The sequence below is a fragment of the Musca domestica genome, unplaced genomic scaffold, assembly GCF_030504385.1.
Source record: "Musca domestica strain aabys unplaced genomic scaffold, Musca_domestica.polishedcontigs.V.1.1 107, whole genome shotgun sequence".
Taxonomy (NCBI): Eukaryota; Metazoa; Arthropoda; class Insecta; order Diptera; family Muscidae; genus Musca; species Musca domestica.
In genome coordinates this window covers 1,224,741-1,245,748 of record NW_026712125.1, presented here as the reverse complement: position 1 = coordinate 1,245,748, position 21,008 = coordinate 1,224,741, and the positions used below count along the sequence as shown (strand labels likewise).

The 21,008-nt window shown below is 31.1% G+C and overlaps 1 protein-coding gene across 4 annotated transcripts in view; it reads right to left on the bottom strand.

Moving 5' to 3' along the window:
- LOC101900908 (uncharacterized) overlaps positions 1-20,773 on the bottom strand; it is a 90,485-nt gene extending 69,712 nt beyond the window's left edge. For 2 of the 4 annotated variants that reach the window (XM_020036749.2, XM_059129040.1), the window contains exon 1: positions 18,437-20,773. In XM_020036749.2, the coding sequence (XP_019892308.1) occupies positions 18,437-20,581 (2,145 nt within the window). In that variant the 5' untranslated portion in view covers positions 20,582-20,773. The remainder of the gene's footprint in view (positions 1-18,436) is intronic. The other 2 variants (XM_059129046.1, XM_059129045.1) reach the window with 2 other exon arrangements.
- Between the last annotated feature and the right edge of the window lie 235 nt (positions 20,774-21,008).

Here is a 21,008-nt window from a genome sequence, read left to right as displayed (position 1 = left end):
TTACCAATACGCATTAGGAATTCCATTGGAAAATACCAAAAAAAAACCCTCACTTCATTTACATGATTCTTTAGAGAAAATGAATTTTATTCGTTATTGAAAAAATTTACTTTTTTGTGTGCTTTTCGAATGGCTATAATGGCCACCTGTTTGTCCTTCTTTGTTTCATTGACTGTTCCCCGCCTTCGCCACTTGACTCTTGACCCTCCCAATCTGGCATTTGATTGCAATGAATGCATTCGATTTGATGCATCTAATCTAGACAAAAGAGCTTTACACAAAAACAAAAAAACAAAAAAAAAAAAACAATTTCCATTTTCCATTCAATTCGCATGGAAGTCCTGTTGATGGCCACAAGGACTCCCGGACAAACTTAAATGGCTTGAATATGTTTTCGTTTTATTGATCTGCAATATATATTCAGACACACACACAGACACTCTCGTAAATGAAAAATGCATGACTTAACACAATCAATTGTAAATCCAAAGTGGAATTTATTTAAAGTTTAGACAACAAATTGAGAAACATTTTTTGGCACGGAAGCAAAAAAAAAAACTCATTTTTATTTGGAATTTCAAGTTGTTGTGGCATCTAGCTTTAAATAAACGGAAAGCAAAAATAGCACTAATTTATAAAAAAAGATACCTTAATAAACAGTTTTTAATAAATTAAAAAAAAAGTTAAAAAAACAATTATTTAAAAAAATGCATTTTAGGGGTCAAATTTTTTAAAGTACAAAATAATTTTTTTTACTTCACGTCTCATATGTTTTTGAAAATAATAATTTTTAAAAAATCTACGTCTAATAGATCCTTGAAAAAAATATTTCTAAAAAGTCCTATGGAACTACAGTTCATTAAAAAAAATATTAAAAAACTCCATGCCATATTGCTTTTTAAAAAAAATATATTTAAAAAATCCACGTCTCATAGTTCCTTGAAAAAAAAATATTTAAAAAAATCCATGCCATATTGGTCCTTAAAAATATTTAAAAAAAAATTAAATTTTAGAGGGCCAAAAAAAAAAAATTAATAAAAATAAATATTTTTTTTAATTCACGTCTCATTTAAATATTTAAAAAAAATCCAAGTCTTGAAAAAAAATTTAAAAAGTCAACGCCTTATAGGCCCCTGAATTTTTTTTAAATCCACGTTTCATAGTTCTTTGAAAAAATATTTTTAAAAAATCCACGCTATATTGGTCCTTAAAACAATATTTTTAAAAAATCCACGTCTCATAGTTCCTTGAAAAAAATATTTAAAAAAAATCCATGCCATATTGGTCCTTTAAAAAAAAAATATTTGAAAGAAAATCCAGGTCTCATGGATTTTTAGGGTCCTTCCACTAAATAATTTTAAGAAAATTCACGTTACATATCCTTGAAAAAATATATTCTTTTAAATCCACGTCTTGTAGGTTCTTCAAATAATATTTTTTAAAAAATCCACGTCTTATAGGTTCTTCAAAAAATATGTTTTAAAAAAATCCACGTCTCCTAGTTTCTTCAAATAATATGTTTTAAAAAAATCCACGTCTCCTAGTTTCTTCAAATAATATTTTTTAAAAAATCCACGTCTTATAGGTTCTTCAAAAAATAATTTTTTAAAAAATCCACGTCTTATAGGTTCTTTAAAAAATAATTTTTTAAAAAATCCACGTCTTATAGGTTCTTCAAAAAATATTCTTTAAAAAATCCACGTCTTATAGGTTCTTCAAAAAATATTTTTTAAAAAATCCACGTCTTACAGGTTCTTCAAAAAATATTTTTTAAAAAATCCACTCTTATAGGTTCTTTAAAAATATTTTTGTAAAAAATCCATGTCTCATAGGTTTTTCAAAAAAATATTTTTTAAAAAATCCACGTCTTATAGGTTCTTCAAAAAATATTTTTAAAAAAATCCACGTCTTATAGGTTCTTCAAAAAATATTTTTTAAAAAATCCACTCTTATAGGTTCTTTAAAAATATTTTTGTAAAAAATCCATGTCTCATAGGTTTTTTAAAAAAATATTTTTTAAAAATCCACGTCTTATAGGTTTTTCAAAAAAATATTTTTTAAAAAATCCAATTCTTATAGGTTCTTCAAAAAATATTTTTTAAAAAATCCATGTCTTATAGGTTCTTCCAAGAATGTTTTTAAAAAAACCACGTGTTATAGGTTCATGGAAAAAATATTTTTTAAGAAAATTCACGTCTTATAGGTCATTGAAAAAAAATATTTTTAAAAAAATTCACGTCTAATAGTTGCTTGAAAAAAGTTTTTAAAAAATCCACGTCCCATAGTCCTAGAAAAAATATTTTTTAAAAAGAGCATGTCTTAAAGTTTCAACAACGGGAATTTGTTAAATAATCTAAGTCTGAGAGGTTCTTAAAAAAATATTTTTTATAAAATCCTCGTCTTATGGGTCCCTAAAAATAATATTTTAAAAAAATTCACGTCTTATGGGTTATTGAAAAAATATTTTTTTAAAAATGCACATATCAGAAGACTTTTATTTTTTTTTAGAAAATCCACGTATTAGAAGACCTGTAATTTTTTTTAGAAAAGCCACGTTCTTTGATCCCAAAAAAATATTTTTAAATAATCCACCCCTATTGAGACCTTGCAAAAAAAAAAAAAAAAAAAAATAAACAATCCACATCCAATGAGTCTTTAAAAAAATATTTTTAAAAAAAGTTCAAGTCTTGGAAAATAGATTTTATAGGAGTTTGAAAAAAAATATAAATCCCTAAATAGTATTTTGAAAAAATCCAGCCGATGTAGGCTCGTGAAAAAACTGTTTTTAAAAAATCCAGGTCTTATACGAGCTTGAGAAACTATTTTTAAGAAATCCACGTCTTATAGGTCATCGAAAAAATATTTTTAAAAAATCCATGCCTCATGGTTCCTTAAAAAAATATTTTTTAAAAAAAAAATCAGGTCTAATAGGTCCTTGCAAATTTTTTAAAAACTCCACGTCTAATAGATCCTTGAAAAAATACTTTTAAAAAATCCTCGTGTTAAAGGTTCATAAAAAATGTCGAAGAAAATATTTTAAAAAATATTGAAAAAATATTAAAAAAAAATTGAAAAAATCTACGTCTTATAGGTCCTTAAAATAAATATTTTTATAAAATACGCATATTAAAGCCCTTCAAAAATATTTTTTAAAAAAAATGCATGTCTCATAGGTCCTTGAAATAAATATTTTTATAAAATTCGCAAATTAGAGGTCTTAGAAAAAATATTTTTAAAATATCCACGTCTCATAGGTCCTCGAAATTATTTTTTTTTATAAAATTCGCATATTAAAGGTCCTTGAACAAATATTTTATAAAAAATACACGTTTTATAAATCCTTGAAATAAATATTTTTCAAAAATCCACGTCTTATAATTCCTTGAAAAAATATTATAATTTGAAAAATAATTTTTTAAAAAGGTTCCAATAGCACCTTCAATTTTTGTTTTTAAAAAATTGAAATCCCTGCAAAAATTTTAATAGATATTAAAAATTAATAACACTTATACGCCCAACTGCCCGCATTGTATTTAAAACACTCATACGCTCCCTTAGACAGCTTTGAATTTAATTTATTTTCGTTTAAAAAAAATCTCAAAATCCATTTTAAATCCACCATAAAATATTCAATGTTTCTGTTTTCTGTCATATTATCGTTTTTATTACCCTGCTCCATAAGCCCAGTCTGTCAACATATTATTTTATTGCTTAGAAAAAAAAATCTGCTGCTGCTGTTATTTTACATTTAAACGAATGCTTGTCGTCGTGGCAAATGAAATCAAAACAATTGATAAGTGTATGTTTTTACAACTCAAAACAAAGCCCATTACATTAACAGCGTTATTTTATGTGCACCGATAACCGAAACGCCCACAAAAATCCCATAAAGCTAAACATTTTCGAAAAAAAAGGAGAGCAAAAAAAAAACATGTGACAACAATAATTCTATGTACTTTGAATGGTTGACTGACACACACACACCATCACACTCGAAAATTTTTACGACCTTTAATTTTGCATAAAAATGTAAATGAGAATATTAAATTAAAAACGTGCCGCAGATTGAGTTACAAACATAATGGACTCCGAAAAATGTAAGCAAATAAAAAGGATTTAAATATTTTTCGGCGTTAAAGAGTTAAAAGAGCCAAGAAAATGTTGGAGGCAAAAATTAAATAGTTAAATCTGTTTGTTTGGCTTTCAAATGCGGAAATAATAGAACTTTCCTTAAAAAATATTTAAAAAAATCCAAGTCTTATGGGTCTTTGAAAAAAAATATTTAAAAAAAATCCACGTCTAATAGGTCCTTGAAAAAAATATTAGAAGACTTTTTTAAAATATGTTTTCATCGACACATAAGACGGGGATTTCTCAAAAATATAAACCCATAAAATTTTTTTAAAAACAATTGTATTTTTTAAAAATATTTTTCTAAAAATATTTTTTCAAGGACACATAAGACGTGGATTTTTTAAAAATATTTCTTCAAGGACACATAAGACGTGAATTTTTCAAAAATATAAACCCATAAAATGTGGATTTCTTTCAAGACCCTGTAAGACGTGGATTCTTTCAAAATAAATTTTAAGGACCCATATGACGTGGATTTTTTTAAAAAATATTTTTAAGGACCCATCAGACGTGGATTTTTTAAAAATATTTTTTTCCAATTACCCTTTAGACGTGGATTTTTTTTTTTAAATATTTTTTTAAGATCCAACAGACGTGGATTTTTTAAAAATATTTTTTTTCCAATTACCCTTTAGACGTGGATTTTTTTTTAAATATTTTTTTTCCAATTACTCTTTAGACGTGGATGTTTTTAAAAAATATTTTTTTCCAATTACCCTTTAGACGTGGATTTTTTTTAAAAATATTTTTTTTCAATTACCCTCTAGACGTGGATTTTTTAAAAATATTTTTTTCAATTACCCTCTAGACGTGGATTTTTTAAAAATATTTTTATCAATTACCCTCTAGACGTGGATTTTTTAAAAATATTTTTTTCAATTACCCTCTAGACGTGGATTTTTTAAAAATATTTTTTTCAATTACCCTCTAGACGTGGATTTTTTAAAAATATTTTTTTCAATTACCCTCTAGACGTGGATTTTTTAAAAATATTTTTTTCAATTACCCTCTAGACGTGGATTTTTTAAAAATATTTTTTTTCAATTACCCTCTAGACGTGGATTTTTTAAAAATATTTTTTTCAATTACCCTCTAGACGTGGATTTTTTAAATATATTTTTGTAATTACCCTTTAGACGTGGATTTTTTAAAAATATTTTTTTCAATTACCCTTTAGACGTGGATTTTATAAAATATATTTTTTTTCAAGGATGTATAAGACGTGGATTTTATAAAATATTTTTTTTTTCAAGGATGTATAAGACGTGAATTGTTTAAAGAATATTTTTTTAATTACCCTTTAGACGTGGATTTTTTAAAAATATTTTTTTCAATTACCCTTTAGACGTGGATTTTTAAAAAAATATTTTTTTCAATTACCCTTTAGACGTGGATTTTTAAAAAAATATTTTTTTCAATTACCCTTTAGACGTGGATTTTTAAAAAAATATTTTTTTCAATTACCCTTTAGACGTGGATTTTTAAAAAAATATTTTCTTCAAGGATCTATAAGACGTGGATTTTTAAAAAAAAACATTTTCTTCAAGGATCTATAAGACGTGGATTTTGAAAAAAAAATATTTTCTTCAAGGATCTATAAGACGAGGATTTTTAAAAAAATATTTTTTCAAGGATCTATAAGACGTGGATTTTTTAAAAAATATTTTCTTCAAGGATCTATAAGACGAGGATTTTTAAAAAAAATATTTTCTTCAAGGATCTATAAGACGTGGATTTTTAAAAATATTTTTTTCAAGGATCTATAAGAAGTGGAATTTTTTAAAAAATACTTTTTTCAAGGATTTATAAGTTGTGGGTTTTTAAAAAAAAATATTTTCTTCAAGGATCTATAATTTTTTAAAAATATTTTCTTCAAGGATCTATAAGACGTGGATTTTTAAAAAAATATTTTCTTCAAGGATCTATAAAACGTGGATTTCTAAAAAAATATATTTTCTTCAAGGATATATAAGACGTGGATTTTTAAAAAAAATTTTCTTCAAGGATCTATAAAACGTGGATTTTTAAAAAAATATTTTCTTTAAGGATCTAAAAGACGTAGATTTTTAAAAAATATTTTCTTCAAGGATCTATAAAATGTGGATTTTTAAAAACATATTTTCTTTAAGGATCTATAAGACGTGGATTTTTAAAAAAATACTTTCTTCAAGGATGAAGGATGTGGAATTTTTTTAAAGATTTTTTTAAGACGTGGTATTTGCAAAAATATATCTTTCAAGGACGTGGAATTTTCCTAAACATATTTTCAAGGATGTGGAATTTTCAGATTTTTTTTAAAGACCTGGACTTTTCAAAGATTTGTTTTCAGGGACGTGGAATTTTCTAAAATGTGTTTTCCAGGACGTGAACTTTTCAAAAATATATTTTGAAGGACTTGAAATTTTCAAAAATATAATTTTTCAAGAGCCCATAAGACACGGAATATTTAAAAATAATTAATTCAAGGACCCATAGAAACTGTTTTTTAAAAATATTTTTTTCAAGGACCATAAGACCTGGATTTTAATTTTTATACCCTCAGCCATATGGCTAGAGAGGGTATATATCATTTGATACGGTCAAAACGTGCCTAGTCAAAATAACGGTTTTAGACACTGGTTTCTTTGGACCAAATCCGTTTCGGCACATTTGGAGTCGATCTAGCAATGCCCGTCCTGTCTGTCTACTGGCTAGCTGGTGCACACGATAACTCTCCAAGGGAGTATCCGATTTGGTGCAAACATGGTACATCATAATATTATTGTCGAGTTCGAAGATGGGCAATATCGTTCCAATCCTTCTGGTATCTCCCCCATCAAAAGTCAAAATTTTCAAAACAAAAATTTGATGCATTTTTCGAAAAATAATTTTTTCAAGGACCCATAATTTGTGGATTTTTAAAACTATTTTTTCAAGAACCCATAAGACACGGATATTTTAAAAATATATATTTTTTCAAGGATATTTAAGGTCATGTAAGACGTGGATTTTTTGGAAAATATTTTTCCTCAGGAAGCCATAAGTCGTGGATTTTTAAAATTATTTTTTGAGGACCTTTAAGACATAGATATTTTAAAAATAATTTTTTCAAGGATATTTTTGATGATGTACGACGTGGATTTGTTGAAAAATATTTTTTTAAGGACCTATAAGTCGGGGATTTTGAAAAATATTTTTTAAGGACCTATAAGTCGTGGATTTTCAAGAATATTTTTTTTCAAGGAGCCATAAGACATGGATATTTTACGGATGGATATTTTTCAAAAATATAATTTATTCCAGCCGATCATTGCTACTAAAAATTTTTACTGGGCCTATCGATTTTTCGTTTTTTCGAAGTATTTTTCCAAGTCCTATCTTTTCTATTAAGTTTTTCCTTAAATTTTATAAATCCAAGGTTAAGAAACGTTTTTAATGTTTTTTTTTTTTTAGGGTAACATTGCGTATACGTATTGTCAATATGTATACGCCAAGAAGCCTATCTGTCTCTCTTGGCATTTTGCCAGTATTTTGCGTGTTTTAATTAATAACATCAGCTTTCGAGAGTCATTAATTAGAGGTCTTATGAGGGGCTTCACAGTGCGTGGCTGCAATTCCAATCCAGGCAATTATAAATTGCACACATGTATACACTCCTCTCTCCATATCCCTCTTCCTCCCTATCTCTCTGTCTACCCATAAAGGCGTATGAGTATTTTAAAGAGTTCTGCATACTCCGCCCAATTTCCTCCCTCCTAGAGCGTATAAGTAACACATTAATTCAAAAACAATTATCATTATTATTACTATTTGTATTTGTTGTTGTTGCGCCCATTATGGCACGCCATAAATGTTTTCCCATTTGAACTTTGTTAATTTTCAATTAAAAATTCATTTCTAGATCCTCGACCCATTGTAATGCGATAATTACATGGCATTGACATAATTTATTTACTGTTGCGGCGTTAAATCAAAGCCCACTTTGGCTGTTTGCATTAAATCCCCACAAATGTTAGCTGTTAATTATTTATTTAAAAACTGGGAGTGTTTGAAGGGAAAGGGAGGCGTTTAAAAGAGGCGCAGACAAACATAAATAATTATTTTTTAAAAAAAATAATAATTGTTTTAACAAAAAGGGCCTAATTGTTGTCAATCAATTATGCTGCGAATAAACACGCAATTAATGGCAATTAATATGTCAAGCGGGGCTGTGGGAGGAACAGAATACGGGTTCTCAAGGGAACATAATACAAAATGGATTTTTTAAATATTATTTTTTAAAGAATAAATGACTTATTTTCCAAAGATCAGAAAAAAAAATATTTTTTCATTAAGCAATAAAATGTAGATTTTTTAAAAAATATTTTTTTTAGTTAACCATAAAACCTAGATCAAAAAATATTTTTTTATTAATTAAAAAAAAAAAAAACGTGGAGTTAAAAAAAAATATTTTTTTTTTCAATTCAAAAATATAACGTGGATTTAAAAAAATATTTGTTCAATAAACAAAACATGAATTTTTCAAAAAACTATATTTTTTTCAATTAATTAATAAAACGTGGATTTTTGAAAAAAAAACACATTTTTTCAATTGATCAACATAACGTGCATTTTTTCAAATAATTTTCAATTAAACAACAAAACTTAGATTTAAAAAAAATATTTTTTAACCAACAAAACGTGGATTTTTTTAAAACATAATATTTTTTTTTCATTTAATCAACATTAAGTAGATGTTTTTTTTAAATTTTGAATTAACAAGCAAATCAAGTATTTAAAAAACTGTTTTTTTTTTCTTTAATCAACAAAACGTGGATTTGTTTTTTTTTTCAATTAAGACGTGGTTTCTTAAATTTTTCCTAGGACCCACAAGACGTGGATTTTTTAATTTTTGTTCCAAGACCTATAAGACATGTTTTTTTTTAATATTTTTGTCCAAGACCCATAAAACTTGTATTTTTTAAGAGTATTTTTCCAAGACCTATAATATATTTTCCTATAACATATGGATTTAGAAAAAAAAATTTTTGAAGGTACGTGTGTTTTAAAAAAATATTTTTTAAGGACCCATAAGACATGAATATTTCAAGGACCCATAAGTCGTGTATTTTTTAAAAATGCTTTTTTCAAGACTCAGTATATGCATTTTTTAAAAATATTTTTATCAAGGACCCATAAGATGTGAATTTTTTAAAAATATTTTTTAAAGACCCAGAAGATGTGTGTTTAAAAAAAATATTCTTTAAACACTCATACGACGTGAATTTTTAAATATATATTTTTTTTCAAAAGATCTATAAGACTTGGAAAAATATTTTTTAAGGACCCATATGATCTAAGCTTTTTTAAAAAAGGTTGTTTTTAAGGATCTATAAGACTTGGAGTTTTTAAAAATATTTTGTTTCAAGGACCCATAAGACACGGATATTGAAAAAATGTTTTTTCAAGGACCCGAATGTCGTGGACTCTTTGAAAAATATTTTTTCAGGGACCCATCGTGGATTCTTTTATATTTTTTTTTTCATGAACTTATTTTTTCAAGGACCTATAAGACGTGGAGTTTTCTAGGACCCTGAAGACACGGATATTTTAAAAATATATTTTTAAGGACATTTAAAGCCATGTAAGACTTGAATTTTTTAAAAAATATATTTTTTTTTTTAAGAACCCACAAGTTGTGAATTTTTTAAAATATTTTTTTCAAGGACCCTTAAGACATGGATTTTTTTAAAGGATACTTAAGGACATGTAAGACGTGGATTTTTTTAAGAATATTTTTTTCAGAGAGCCAAGGATTTTTAGATTTAAAAAAAAATTTCAAAGACACATAAGACGGCGTTTTTTAAAACAATTTTCAAGGATCCACATTTTAAAAGTATTTTTTTTTCAAGCATATACAGGGTGATATGAAAAAATGCAACCAACTTCAGACAGCTCATTATATTGTTTGCAAGCGTACAAAAACATTTTGTTGGGAATTTTCCAGAAAAAAAGTTATTCGCGATGGAATTGAGGCGTGATAGTGTGATTTCTTTATATTTAGCTGGAAAACCACAAGTGGCCATCGTTAGAGCGCTCCAGAATTTGAATGGGAATAAATCTTTTGTGTCTCGTACCATCACTCGTTATCGTTATACTGATAGCGTAGCCCGATTGAAACCCGCGTCGCAGTGGCCGAAAAATGGCTCGTGAGCTGAACATATCGCGATATTTCATTCGGCAAATATTGAAAAATGAGCTCAGGGTAAAGCCATTATTTCAAAAAGTGTAAGAGCTTACACCGCAACAAAAAGAAAATAGACTCAAAAGAGTCTAAGAGTTGCTTCGCTTGGCGGAAAGTGGTGAACGGCCAAATTTGGTTTTCTCCGATGAGACAACATTCGCCGTCGAGCAGTTTGTAAACAAACAAAATGATCGTGTTTACTTGCCAAAGAGGACATTCCAACCGGACTCAGCACATTTCGCACTCAGCACTCGCCATTCAAGTATGGTTACGAAATGAGGTTCCTCGCTTTATATCCAGCGCACAATGGCCACCAAAAAATCTCCGGATACCAATCCGTTGGACTATTGTTTCTGGAGAATTTTGGAAAGCAAGGTTGGCACTAAGAAATACCAAAGTGACGATCACCTCAAGCAATCTCTTCGCCGGGAACGAGCCAAAATCTCGCAGAGCAACATTCGGGCAGGGTGTGACTGGGTTCCTTGGCCGTTTGAAGGCCCTAATTCGTGTCAAAGGTGACCAATTCGAACAAATATAAACTTATTCTAAAATTTGATGCTATTTCCGACATTTTCGGGTTTCATTCAATAAAATTTAAAAAAAATTTAAAAATTATGGCACTTGACTTTGTTGAATTTTTTTTATCTCACCCTGCACATATATTTTTTTTTAAGTTTGCTAGTCCATTACGGATCTTATATTTTTTCAATAAAAAAAAATCTGCAGTCTTTGAATACTCTAACAATTATTTTTCATAATTTTTCTAATATTATATCATATTTTTTTTAAAAAATTGAAAAATTATTTGTTAATTATTCCACGTTTTGTTGTTTAATTTTAAAATAATTATGAAAATTATATGTACTGCTGCAAGACAGAATGTTTAAAAAAAAATCAAAACACCAAAATCAAAATAAAAAAGATCTGCAATTCCTGAAACATTTACCAATTACTTTTCACAATTTTTCCAATATTTTGTTGTTTTGTATCCCCCTTCTTCTCCTTGATTTTGCAACAATGCCAATACTACCACTACTACTTCTGCTGTCATAATTTCTAGTTTTGCTTTTCCGCAATGCCGCTGCTGACATCATGCGAACCAGTAACAGTTTCCGTTTTCCACTCGAATCGTTTTTATGCCGCACTTAACTGGGTGGGTTTTTGTTACATTGTCCGTTTTGGCTGTGTTGTGATTTTTGTCACCAAATGTCGTTACGTTAAGCACTTTGTCAGCCAGCGAACGAACGACCCGTCGACCAAACATAAGAGGTTTCTAGCTGAGAACAGACATTAAACGTTGTAAAGTCATTCAACTTGAAATGACACTGATAGCAAAACTGCAGAACTATGTTTGGGTCATAAAAGCCGAGTGGCAGGGTCACAAAAAATATCAATGGTAGCTGAAGGTGAAGAGACATGGTGGAGGAAAAGGAAGGGAAATTCCAATGCTTTAGGAAAGGTTAATCAAAATAAAATAAAAATAAAAAAAAAAAATCCACATTGTTTAGATTTTAAAAAATAATAATTTTTTAAATCCCTGTTTTATCGGTTAATTAAAAAAAATTCTTATAAAAATCCACATTTTATTGATTAATTGAAAAAATATACAGGGTGAGATAAAAAAAAACTGCAACAAAGTCAAGCGCCATAATTTTTACATTTTTTTAAATTTTATTGAATGAAAGCAAAAAATGTCGGAAATAGCATCAAAATTTAGAATAAGTTTAGATTTGTTCGAATTGGTCACCTTTGGCACGAATTATGGCCTTCAAACGGGCAATGAAACTGTCACACGCTGCCTGAATGTTGCTCTTCGGTATTTTGGCCCATTTGCGGCGAAGCGCTTGCTTGAGGTGATCGACACTTTGGGATTTTTTTTAGTGCCAACCTTGCTTTCCAAAATACTCCAGACACAATAGTCCAACGGATTGGTATCCGGAGATTTGGGGTGGCCATTGTGCACTGGAAATGAGCCAATCTTGGGTGGCGTGTAACCATTCTTCGGTGGCGCGTGCTGAGTGCATTTGTGCTGAGTCTTGTTGGAATGTCCAAGGTCTGCGGCCAAAATGTTTGCGTGGCTAAGGCTTTAATATACCCTCCAGAATATTTTCGCGATAATATTTGGCATTTATTCTGATGCTACGATTGATTAATACGAGCGGAGACCTACCATCGGCTGTTATGGCGGCCCACACCATTATCATGGCCAGCGCTTGAGTTCTGATGGCCAACGAAGGCTTTAATACACCTTCCCGAATATTTTCGCGATAATATACATGCAGTTATTTTGATGCCACGGTCGAATAACACGAGCGGAGAGCGATCGTCGGCTGTTATGGCGACCCACACCATCACCATGGCCGGCGCTTGAGTTCTGGTGGCCGGCCAACCGAAGGTGCCCATTTTCAACTGACCTGACCTCTTTGGCAAGTAAACACGATCATGTTGTTTGTTTACAAACTGCTGGACAACGAATATTTTCTCAACGGAGATTGGAGAAAACCAAATTCGGCAGTTCAGAACTTTCGGCTTGTGGTTTTCCAGCCAAATATAAAGAAATCACACTATCACGCTTGAATTCCGAACACGAATAACTTTTTTTTCTGGAAAATTCTTAGGAAAATGCTTTTGTACGCTTGCGAACAATATAATGAGCTGGCACTGGAATAATTTTAACAGCTGTCGGACGAGTGGCTTAGAAATGACAGCAGTCTGAAGTTGCTGGCCCTTTTTTGATCTCACCCTGTATAAAGGCCTTCCAGGTCTGTAAATTGTCAATCAAGACCCATGGAAATCTTTTGAAAAAAAAAAAACTTTTAAATTCAAAGGAAAAATGAAAAAAAAATCAAAAAATGAATCGCGTTTCCTCGGGGGCTATAAAAATATTTTTTTAGGTCATTGGCACCTATAAAAAATATTCTTTAATAATTTGGAGGCCACTTCGAAAAAACTTGTTTTTGATGCTATATTTAGCAACAAAACATGGATTTTTTTTAAATATATATTTGTAAAATAATAAAAAACGTGGATTTTATTTTATTGTTGAAAAAATATAAATGATGGTCTAGAAGATTTCCTCCTTAAAAATATAACGAATATTTGTCAATATATTTTTCAACATGAGATATTTGAAATTATTTTGGGATTTTTTAACGATTTTTATTCATTTTTTCGACCCTCAAAAAATGTTCCTTTAAAATTTCTAAATAATTTTGATATTTCCCAAACCTTGCCACCGCTATGTATGAGTGATGATGCCACTCATACGCCGCAGAGCACTAGTAAAAATTTATTGTTTTTAAATAAAATAGTAACAAAAAGACCTTTTAAAAACTTATTTTAAAATACATAAACCACTTAATGGCCAAAACATGAAATCTACTTCCCGTTTCCTCTTTAATTCCATGAAAATACCCCTTGCCCCCTGCCATATCCCTTTCACTAAAATTTCATTAACATAAGTTATGCGAAGTCCTGTTTTTTTAAGCTTCCTTTCATTTGGCTCTGCTGCACCAACACTGAATTCATTAACCGGTTTCCGGTTTTCGTGGTGGTAATTTATACCTTATGCCGCTCACGTTCGCCTTTCGCTCTCTCTCTTTTCCCCCACACCAGGTAGTGAGACGGCCTTTCAGCACCTTTGAAAAAATAAAATAAAATACGAAAACCTGTTTTCAGTTGCCACAACGGAAATGTTTGCGGTCACAAAATGAAATCGCCATAAAACCCAACAGCAACAACAATAACGGTGAAGTACTCAAAAATTTGTTGTATAAAAATACATTTGCATAAATAATTAATAATGCCCGTGCACAAAAGTGTGGAAAGCAGGAAAAAAACAACTGAAAATCCCCAAACTTTGTCATGAATGTGTTTCATTCGAAAATGGTTTAAACGCAGATTTATCCAAAAGACTTAAAGGGTCATTAGCAGTTCATTTGCTATTGTCAAACTTTTTGTTTATTATTATTTATTTTTTTTTTTTTTTGGTTACTCTTCCAGGATTTGAGGAGAGGGAGGGTGGGGTCTTTTCTATTGCTATTTGAAACAATAATACGCTTATTGGAAAAGTTTTGTCGAAAATTAGCATTAGCGGGGCACAAAAAAAAATAATTAAAAATTTTTGAGGAAAAGGAATTTAGAGAATTAATTTTTCTTAAAAAAATTGAAAAATATTATTTTTTCCAAAAATCTTAGAACATGGATTTTAATTTTTTTTTCATTTTTTTTTTTGTTTAAGAAAATATTTTTTTATAAAAATTTAAAGTACCTAAAACAAATTTTATTGACAAAATTTGGCACTTGTAAAGATGTTTTGTAAAAATATAAATATGATGTGGATCATTAAAAAATATTGTTTCGACAATTTTTAAAAATATTTTTTATTAAATTATTATTTTTTTTTTTTGATAAATAGTTGTTTTTAAATCCATTGGCTTGAAAATATTTTTTTTTAACATTTTTTAATTTGGTTTTCACTTCCTGAAAGAATAAGAAAAGTCAACGTCCATTAAATTTACTCCTGGTCGAAGGGGTTATCTGGCTGCGTTTTTGGAAATTTGTACTAGAATGGTACGAAAAGTATTAAAAGGTACACAATGGTACCATTTGTATTTGAGGAAGCAATAGAGCTTGAACTCTTGCATTTGCATCCAAACCCACAGGCGTGGAACTTTTAAGAATATTTTCTAAAGGACTGCCAGAGCCTCAGCCGTGGATTTTTAAAGAATATTTTATAAAGGACTGCCAGAGCCAAAGGCGTGGATTTTTAAAAAAATATTTTCTAAAGGACTGCCAAACCCACAGGCGTGGAACTTTTAAGAATATTTTCTAAAGGACTGCCAGAGCCTCAGCCGTGGATTTTTAAAGAATATTTTATAAAGGACTGCCAGAGCCAAAGGCGTGGATTTTTAAAGAATATTTTCTAAAGGACTGTCAGAGCCTCAGGCGTGGATTTTTTAAGAATATTTTCTAAAGGACTGCCAGAGCCTCAGGAGTGGATTTTTAAAGAATATTTTCTAAAGGACTGCCAGAGCCTCAGGCGTGGATTTTTAAAGAATATTTTCTAAAGGACTGCCAGAGCCTCAGGCGTGGATTTTTAAAGAATATTTTCTAAAGGACTGCCAGAGCCTTAGGCGTGGATTTTTAAAGAATATTTTCTAAAGGACTGTTAGAGCCACAGGCGTTGATTTTTAAAGAATATTTTCTAAAGGACTAACAGAGCCACAGGCGTGGATTTTTAAAGAATATTTTCTAAAGGACTAACAGAGCCACAGGCGTGGATTTTTAAAGAATATTTTCTAATGGACTAACAGAGCCTCAGGCGAGGATTTTTAAAGAATATTTTCTAAAGGATTGCCAGAGCCACAGGCGTGGATTTTTAAAAAATATTTTCTCAATGACTTTCAGAGACAAAGGCTTGGATTTTTATAGAATATTTTCTAAAGGACTGCCAGAGCCAAAGGCGTGGATTTAAAAAAAAAATTTTTCTTGAGGACTTTCATAGACAAAGGCGTGGATTTTTAAAAAAATATTTTTATGAGGACTTTCAGAGACAAAGGCGTGGATTTTTAAAAAATATTTTCTTAAGGACTTTCAGAGGAAAAGGCGTGGATTTTCAAAAAATATTTTCTTAAGGACTTTCAGAGAAAAAGGCGTGGATTTTTAAAAAACATTTTCTTAAGGACTTTCTGAGCCAAAGTCGTGGATTTTTAAAAAATATGTTCTTGAAATATGCACTGAAGGTCCAGTGCGAAAGGCGTGGATTTTTAAGGAATATTTTCTAAAGGACTGCCAGAGCCACAGGCGTGGATTTTTAAAGAATATTTTCTAAAGGACTGCCAGAACCTCAGGCGTGGATTTTTAAAGAATATTTTCTTGAGGACTTTCAGAGACAAAGGCGTGGATTTTTAAAAAATATTTTCTTGAGGACTTTCAGAGACAAAGGCGTGGATTTTTAAAAAAATATTTTCTTGAGGACTTTCAGAGACAAAGGCGTGGATTTTTAAAAAATATTTTCTTGAGGACTTTCAGAGACAAAGGCGTGGATTTTTAAAAAATATTTTCTTAAGGACTTTCAGAGGAAAAGGCGTGGATTTTCAAAAAATATTTTCTTAAGGACTTTCAGAGAAAAAGGCGTGGATTTTTAAAAAACATTTTCTTAAGGACTTTCTGAGCCAAAGTCGTGGATTTTTAAAAAATATGTTCTTGAAATACGCACTGAAGGTCCAGTGCGAAAGGCGTGGATTTTTAAGGAATATTTTCTAAAGGACTGCCAGAGCCACAGGCGTGGATTTTTAAAGAATATTTTCTAAAGGACTGCCAGAACCTCAGGCGTGGATTTTTAAAGAATATTTTCTTGAGGACTTTCAGAGACAAAGGCGTGGATTTTTAAAAAATATTTTCTTGAGGACTTTCAGAGACAAAGGCGTGGATTTTTAAAAAATATTTTCTTGAGGACTTTCAGAGACAAAGGTGGGATTTTTAAAAAATATTTTCTTGAGGACTTTCAGAGACAAAGGCGTGGATTTTTAAAAAAATATTTTCTTGAGGACTTTCAGAGACAAAGGCGTAGATTTTTAAAAAAATATTTTCTTGAGGACTTTCAGAGACAAAGGCATGGATTTTTAAAAAAATATTTTTTAAAGGACTACCAGAGCCTCAGGCGTTGATTTTTAAAAAAATATTTTCTTAAGGACTTTCAGAGGCAAAGGCATGGATTTTTAAAAAAATATTTTCTTAAGGACTTTCAGAGGAAAAGGCGTGGATTTTTAAAAAAATATTTTCTTGAGGACTTTCAGAGACTAAGGCGGATTTTTAAAAGAATATTTTCTGAAGGACTGTCAGGGCTTCAGGCGTGGATTTTTAAAGAATATTTTCTAAAGGACTACCAGAGCCAAAGGCGTGGATTTTTAAAAAAACATTTTCTTGAGGACTTTTATAGCCCAAGGCGTGGATTTTTAAAAAAATATTTTCTTGAGGACTTCATAGCCCAAGGCGTGGATTTTTAAAAAATATTTTCTTGAGGACTTTCATAGCCCAAGGCGTGGATTTTTAAAAAATATTTTCTTGAGGACTTTCATAGCCCAAGGCGTGGATTTTTAAAAAATATTTTCTTGAGGACTTTCATAGCCCAAGGCGTGGATTTTTAAAAAATATTTTCTTGAGGACTTTCATAGCCCAAGGCGTGGATTTTTAAAAAATATTTTCTTATTGTATGAAAAGTACTAATTCGTACTAAATTTGGTATTGGGTGAAGAGATAGGGCTGAAAGACTCAAATGTGAGATTGAGATGACTGGTATTTTTTTAAGGTTTACGTATATTTTAAAATAATTATTTTCAATAGACCTTGAGGTTTAAATTAAAATAAAAAAATGAATAAGTTTTTTTTTTAACAAAAAATTTCATCTAAAAATTAAATATAGAAAATAATAAAAATAATGGAAATTATTGTAAACTTTATAAAAATATACAAAAATAAATATTTTAAATAATTTCAGGATTTATTTTATAATTTTAATTTTTTATTTAAAAAATAAATACAAGATTATATCAAAAATAAATATAATTCCTACAAAAAAAAAAAAAAAAAAATAAAAAATAAAAATAAAATAAAAAATAAAAATATTTATTTTTAATGAACCGTGTGTCTTAACTTCAAATTTTAAGCACAAAATATTTTTTTTAATTTTCATTTACAAAATATATAAAAATAAAAGGTTATTTCAAAAAATAATAATTTTAATAAACAAATTAAAAATAATAAATATTAAAAAACTAATAATATATTTAAAAATAATTATTTTTAGTGGACTCTGTGACTTAAGTTAAAATAAAAACACAAACAAATTATTTTAAATAACAACATTTTATTAAAAATATTAAATAAAAAATTATTACAAAAAAATTATAAAAATAATAGAATTTTTTTTATAATTATTCTTTAAAATATATAAAAAAAATTTAATATTTTTTCAAAATATTTTTAATATTTTATCAAAATATTTTTCATATTTTTTCAAAATATTTTTAATATTTTTTTAAAATATTTTTAATATTTTTTCAAAATATTTTTAATTTTTTTTCTAAATTAAATTACCTGCAACCTTGAGGATGGCGGCGATACAACCAAACATATTTGCATTGTGGCCTTGAGGAATTCCTCTCTCCTGGCGTTCAGGTCTCGCAATGGCCCCGATCCCGACATCTGCTGCTGCGGCGAATTGCTGTGATGATAGAAATACGATTGATGTTGGCCTGTGGCTGTCGGTATGGCAATGGGCGAGGTAACAGCCTGCTGTTTAAATGGTCCCATACGTTGTTGTTTGTTTAGACTACTCGACGAGGAGGTTCGTTGCGGTGGCGACGATGATGTCACCGTCGTGGAAGGCAAGAAAGGATTAAGGCTACGCACTAGGTTGCAGGAAGATGAAGAAGAAGTAGTTTTTGAGGCATTCGAATGTTGGGAAGATGTCTGACTGCTGCTGGTAATGGCTGGCTGGGTGGTGTTGTGGGGGAAATCCAGTTTGGTGGGTGTGGAGAGGCTAAACAGTTTACGTTTGTGTTTTCCCGGTGTGGAGGTGGTAGCCAAAGAGGAATTGGAGCTATCATAACGATTCGAACCGGATAGGCCACCATATGCCCCGCCTGCATAATCACTGTGGGTGGATTCCTGCGAACCTGTTCTGCTATAGTTCGGTGTGGGCAGCTGGGCCGAGTGACAGCCAATGCGATACTTTACCGAGGTCACATTCGAATCGAGTTCCTCTTCCAGCTCCCTATCCTCCTCCTCCTCTTCATAGGTACTGTGATAGGTGCGGGCTGTAATTTCGGGTAGAAATGGGTTACTGGGCGAGGCCAGGGTATATTGGTAGTAATTCCTCAGCGAACCATTGGAGTCACTTAGATTTTCTTTTTTATTCCTCGATGCCTCCTCCGGTTCCATGGCCAGCGGAAACTGGCCGGTGTCTTCGTTGTGGGCAACACTCTGACTTGTGGACGGGAAGTTACAGAGATTTTCCCATTCCCCCGAAGAGGAGTTAAATGAGGATATGGTAAAGCCCTCATTGGAATGGCCCTGGATGCTACGCGAACTTTCATTGCTGGACTTGAAGAGGAAATTCTGTAGCCTTGTCAGCTTAGCAGCGGTGCTGCTTTCACTGGCCGTGCTACAGCTGCGACTGTCCGCCGTGACACTGGGATGATCTGCACCTCCACCTCCCCCACCACCCTGCTCACTTTTACTGCTGCTTTGTTGCTCCAGACGACGATTGGCACGGTTGCCGGTACCACTGGCCCCAACCTCTGTTTGGCTGGGAGCCGTTAGATTTCGATTCGCCTGATTTGAGTTCGGATTGGAATTTGCTGTGCTCACCTCTCCGCCCATGTTGTTGTTGTTCATGTGCCAGGCCCAGTAGCTGATGCTGGTGGTTGGACTCTCACAGAAATTACTCTCGAGCGAGGTACTGGAATTCGTCGTTGCCACACTACTCAAATGGCGATAGGCAAATTCGGGAGGGGTACTTTCGTCGGGACTATCCAAGAGCAGAGCTGGATTTATGTGGCCACCCAGACCTGGTAGATTTGTCAGCGAGAAAATCGATGCCGAATTCTGGAGCTGTTGATGCAAAGGCCTTAGGCCACCACAACGCTCGGCATCGAGCTTATCCTGTCGCTTGATTTCCAACGACTTGTGTTCAGCCCTGCGAAAGCTACGTCGAAGTTTTTCAGCAAATTTCGATTCTTTGTGGGGTTTATGCGCCTTCCCCTTGTCGCCCTTTGAGGACGGGGGCGTTTTGTCACACCCGTCGTTTTCCAAGAGTTTTTCGTGCATTTGTTTGGTGGTGGCAGGAGGCTGTTCAGAGGAAGGATGTGCGCTTCCTGGCTTTGTGGATTCGTTGTTCGTTAATACCGCTACAGTGGTAACAGCGTTGTCGATATAGTCTCTGGTATAGGCAGCCGTGGGAGGTGTCACAAAACCTCCACCCATTACGCCTGAGACTTGCTGGGGACCGGGTCTGGAATTTAGAAAATTCTCAGCATCATCGGAATCGAAATTATCTGTGGATCTCTGCAGGCGATGGCGTCGTCTGGTGGATCTGGGAGAGGGTGAGTTTGATATGCTTTCCGGTTTACAAGCTAGACTTGGTGATGAGGATGATAAAAATTCCAGTTGCTGCTGTGGGCGGTTTTGTTGAAAATTCGTACCAACTCTTTGCTCTCCAAGAGTTGGCTTCTTGTCCATAATATTTTCTCCCCTTCCGCACAGCAAAACCAGAGAGGATGATGATGAGGATGATTTTTTTTTTCGGTTTTCTGATTTCACTTAGAGTTAAGTTATTTTAATCCTATAAAGAAGCGTTTCGGTTTTCCCCTAAAACGTAGATTGTAGTTTTGAAGTTTTTCGTTTAATTCTCTACTTCCAGTCGTTTTGATTTTTTGGTTTCGTTTTGGTTTCTTTTTTTATTTTTGGAATAAAAACTTTTGACTACTTTCCTTGTTTTGTAGAATATTATTTTTTTTTAAACTAGAATTATCGATAAAAATATGAATTTTGTTTGGGTTACTTAAAACTTAGTTATTTTTAAAGCCAATTAATTTAGTTTAAACATTAATTAAGTTTGGGAGAGTTTTTCGGATGTCTTTGATGAGTTTCTTACAAAAGAAGTTTG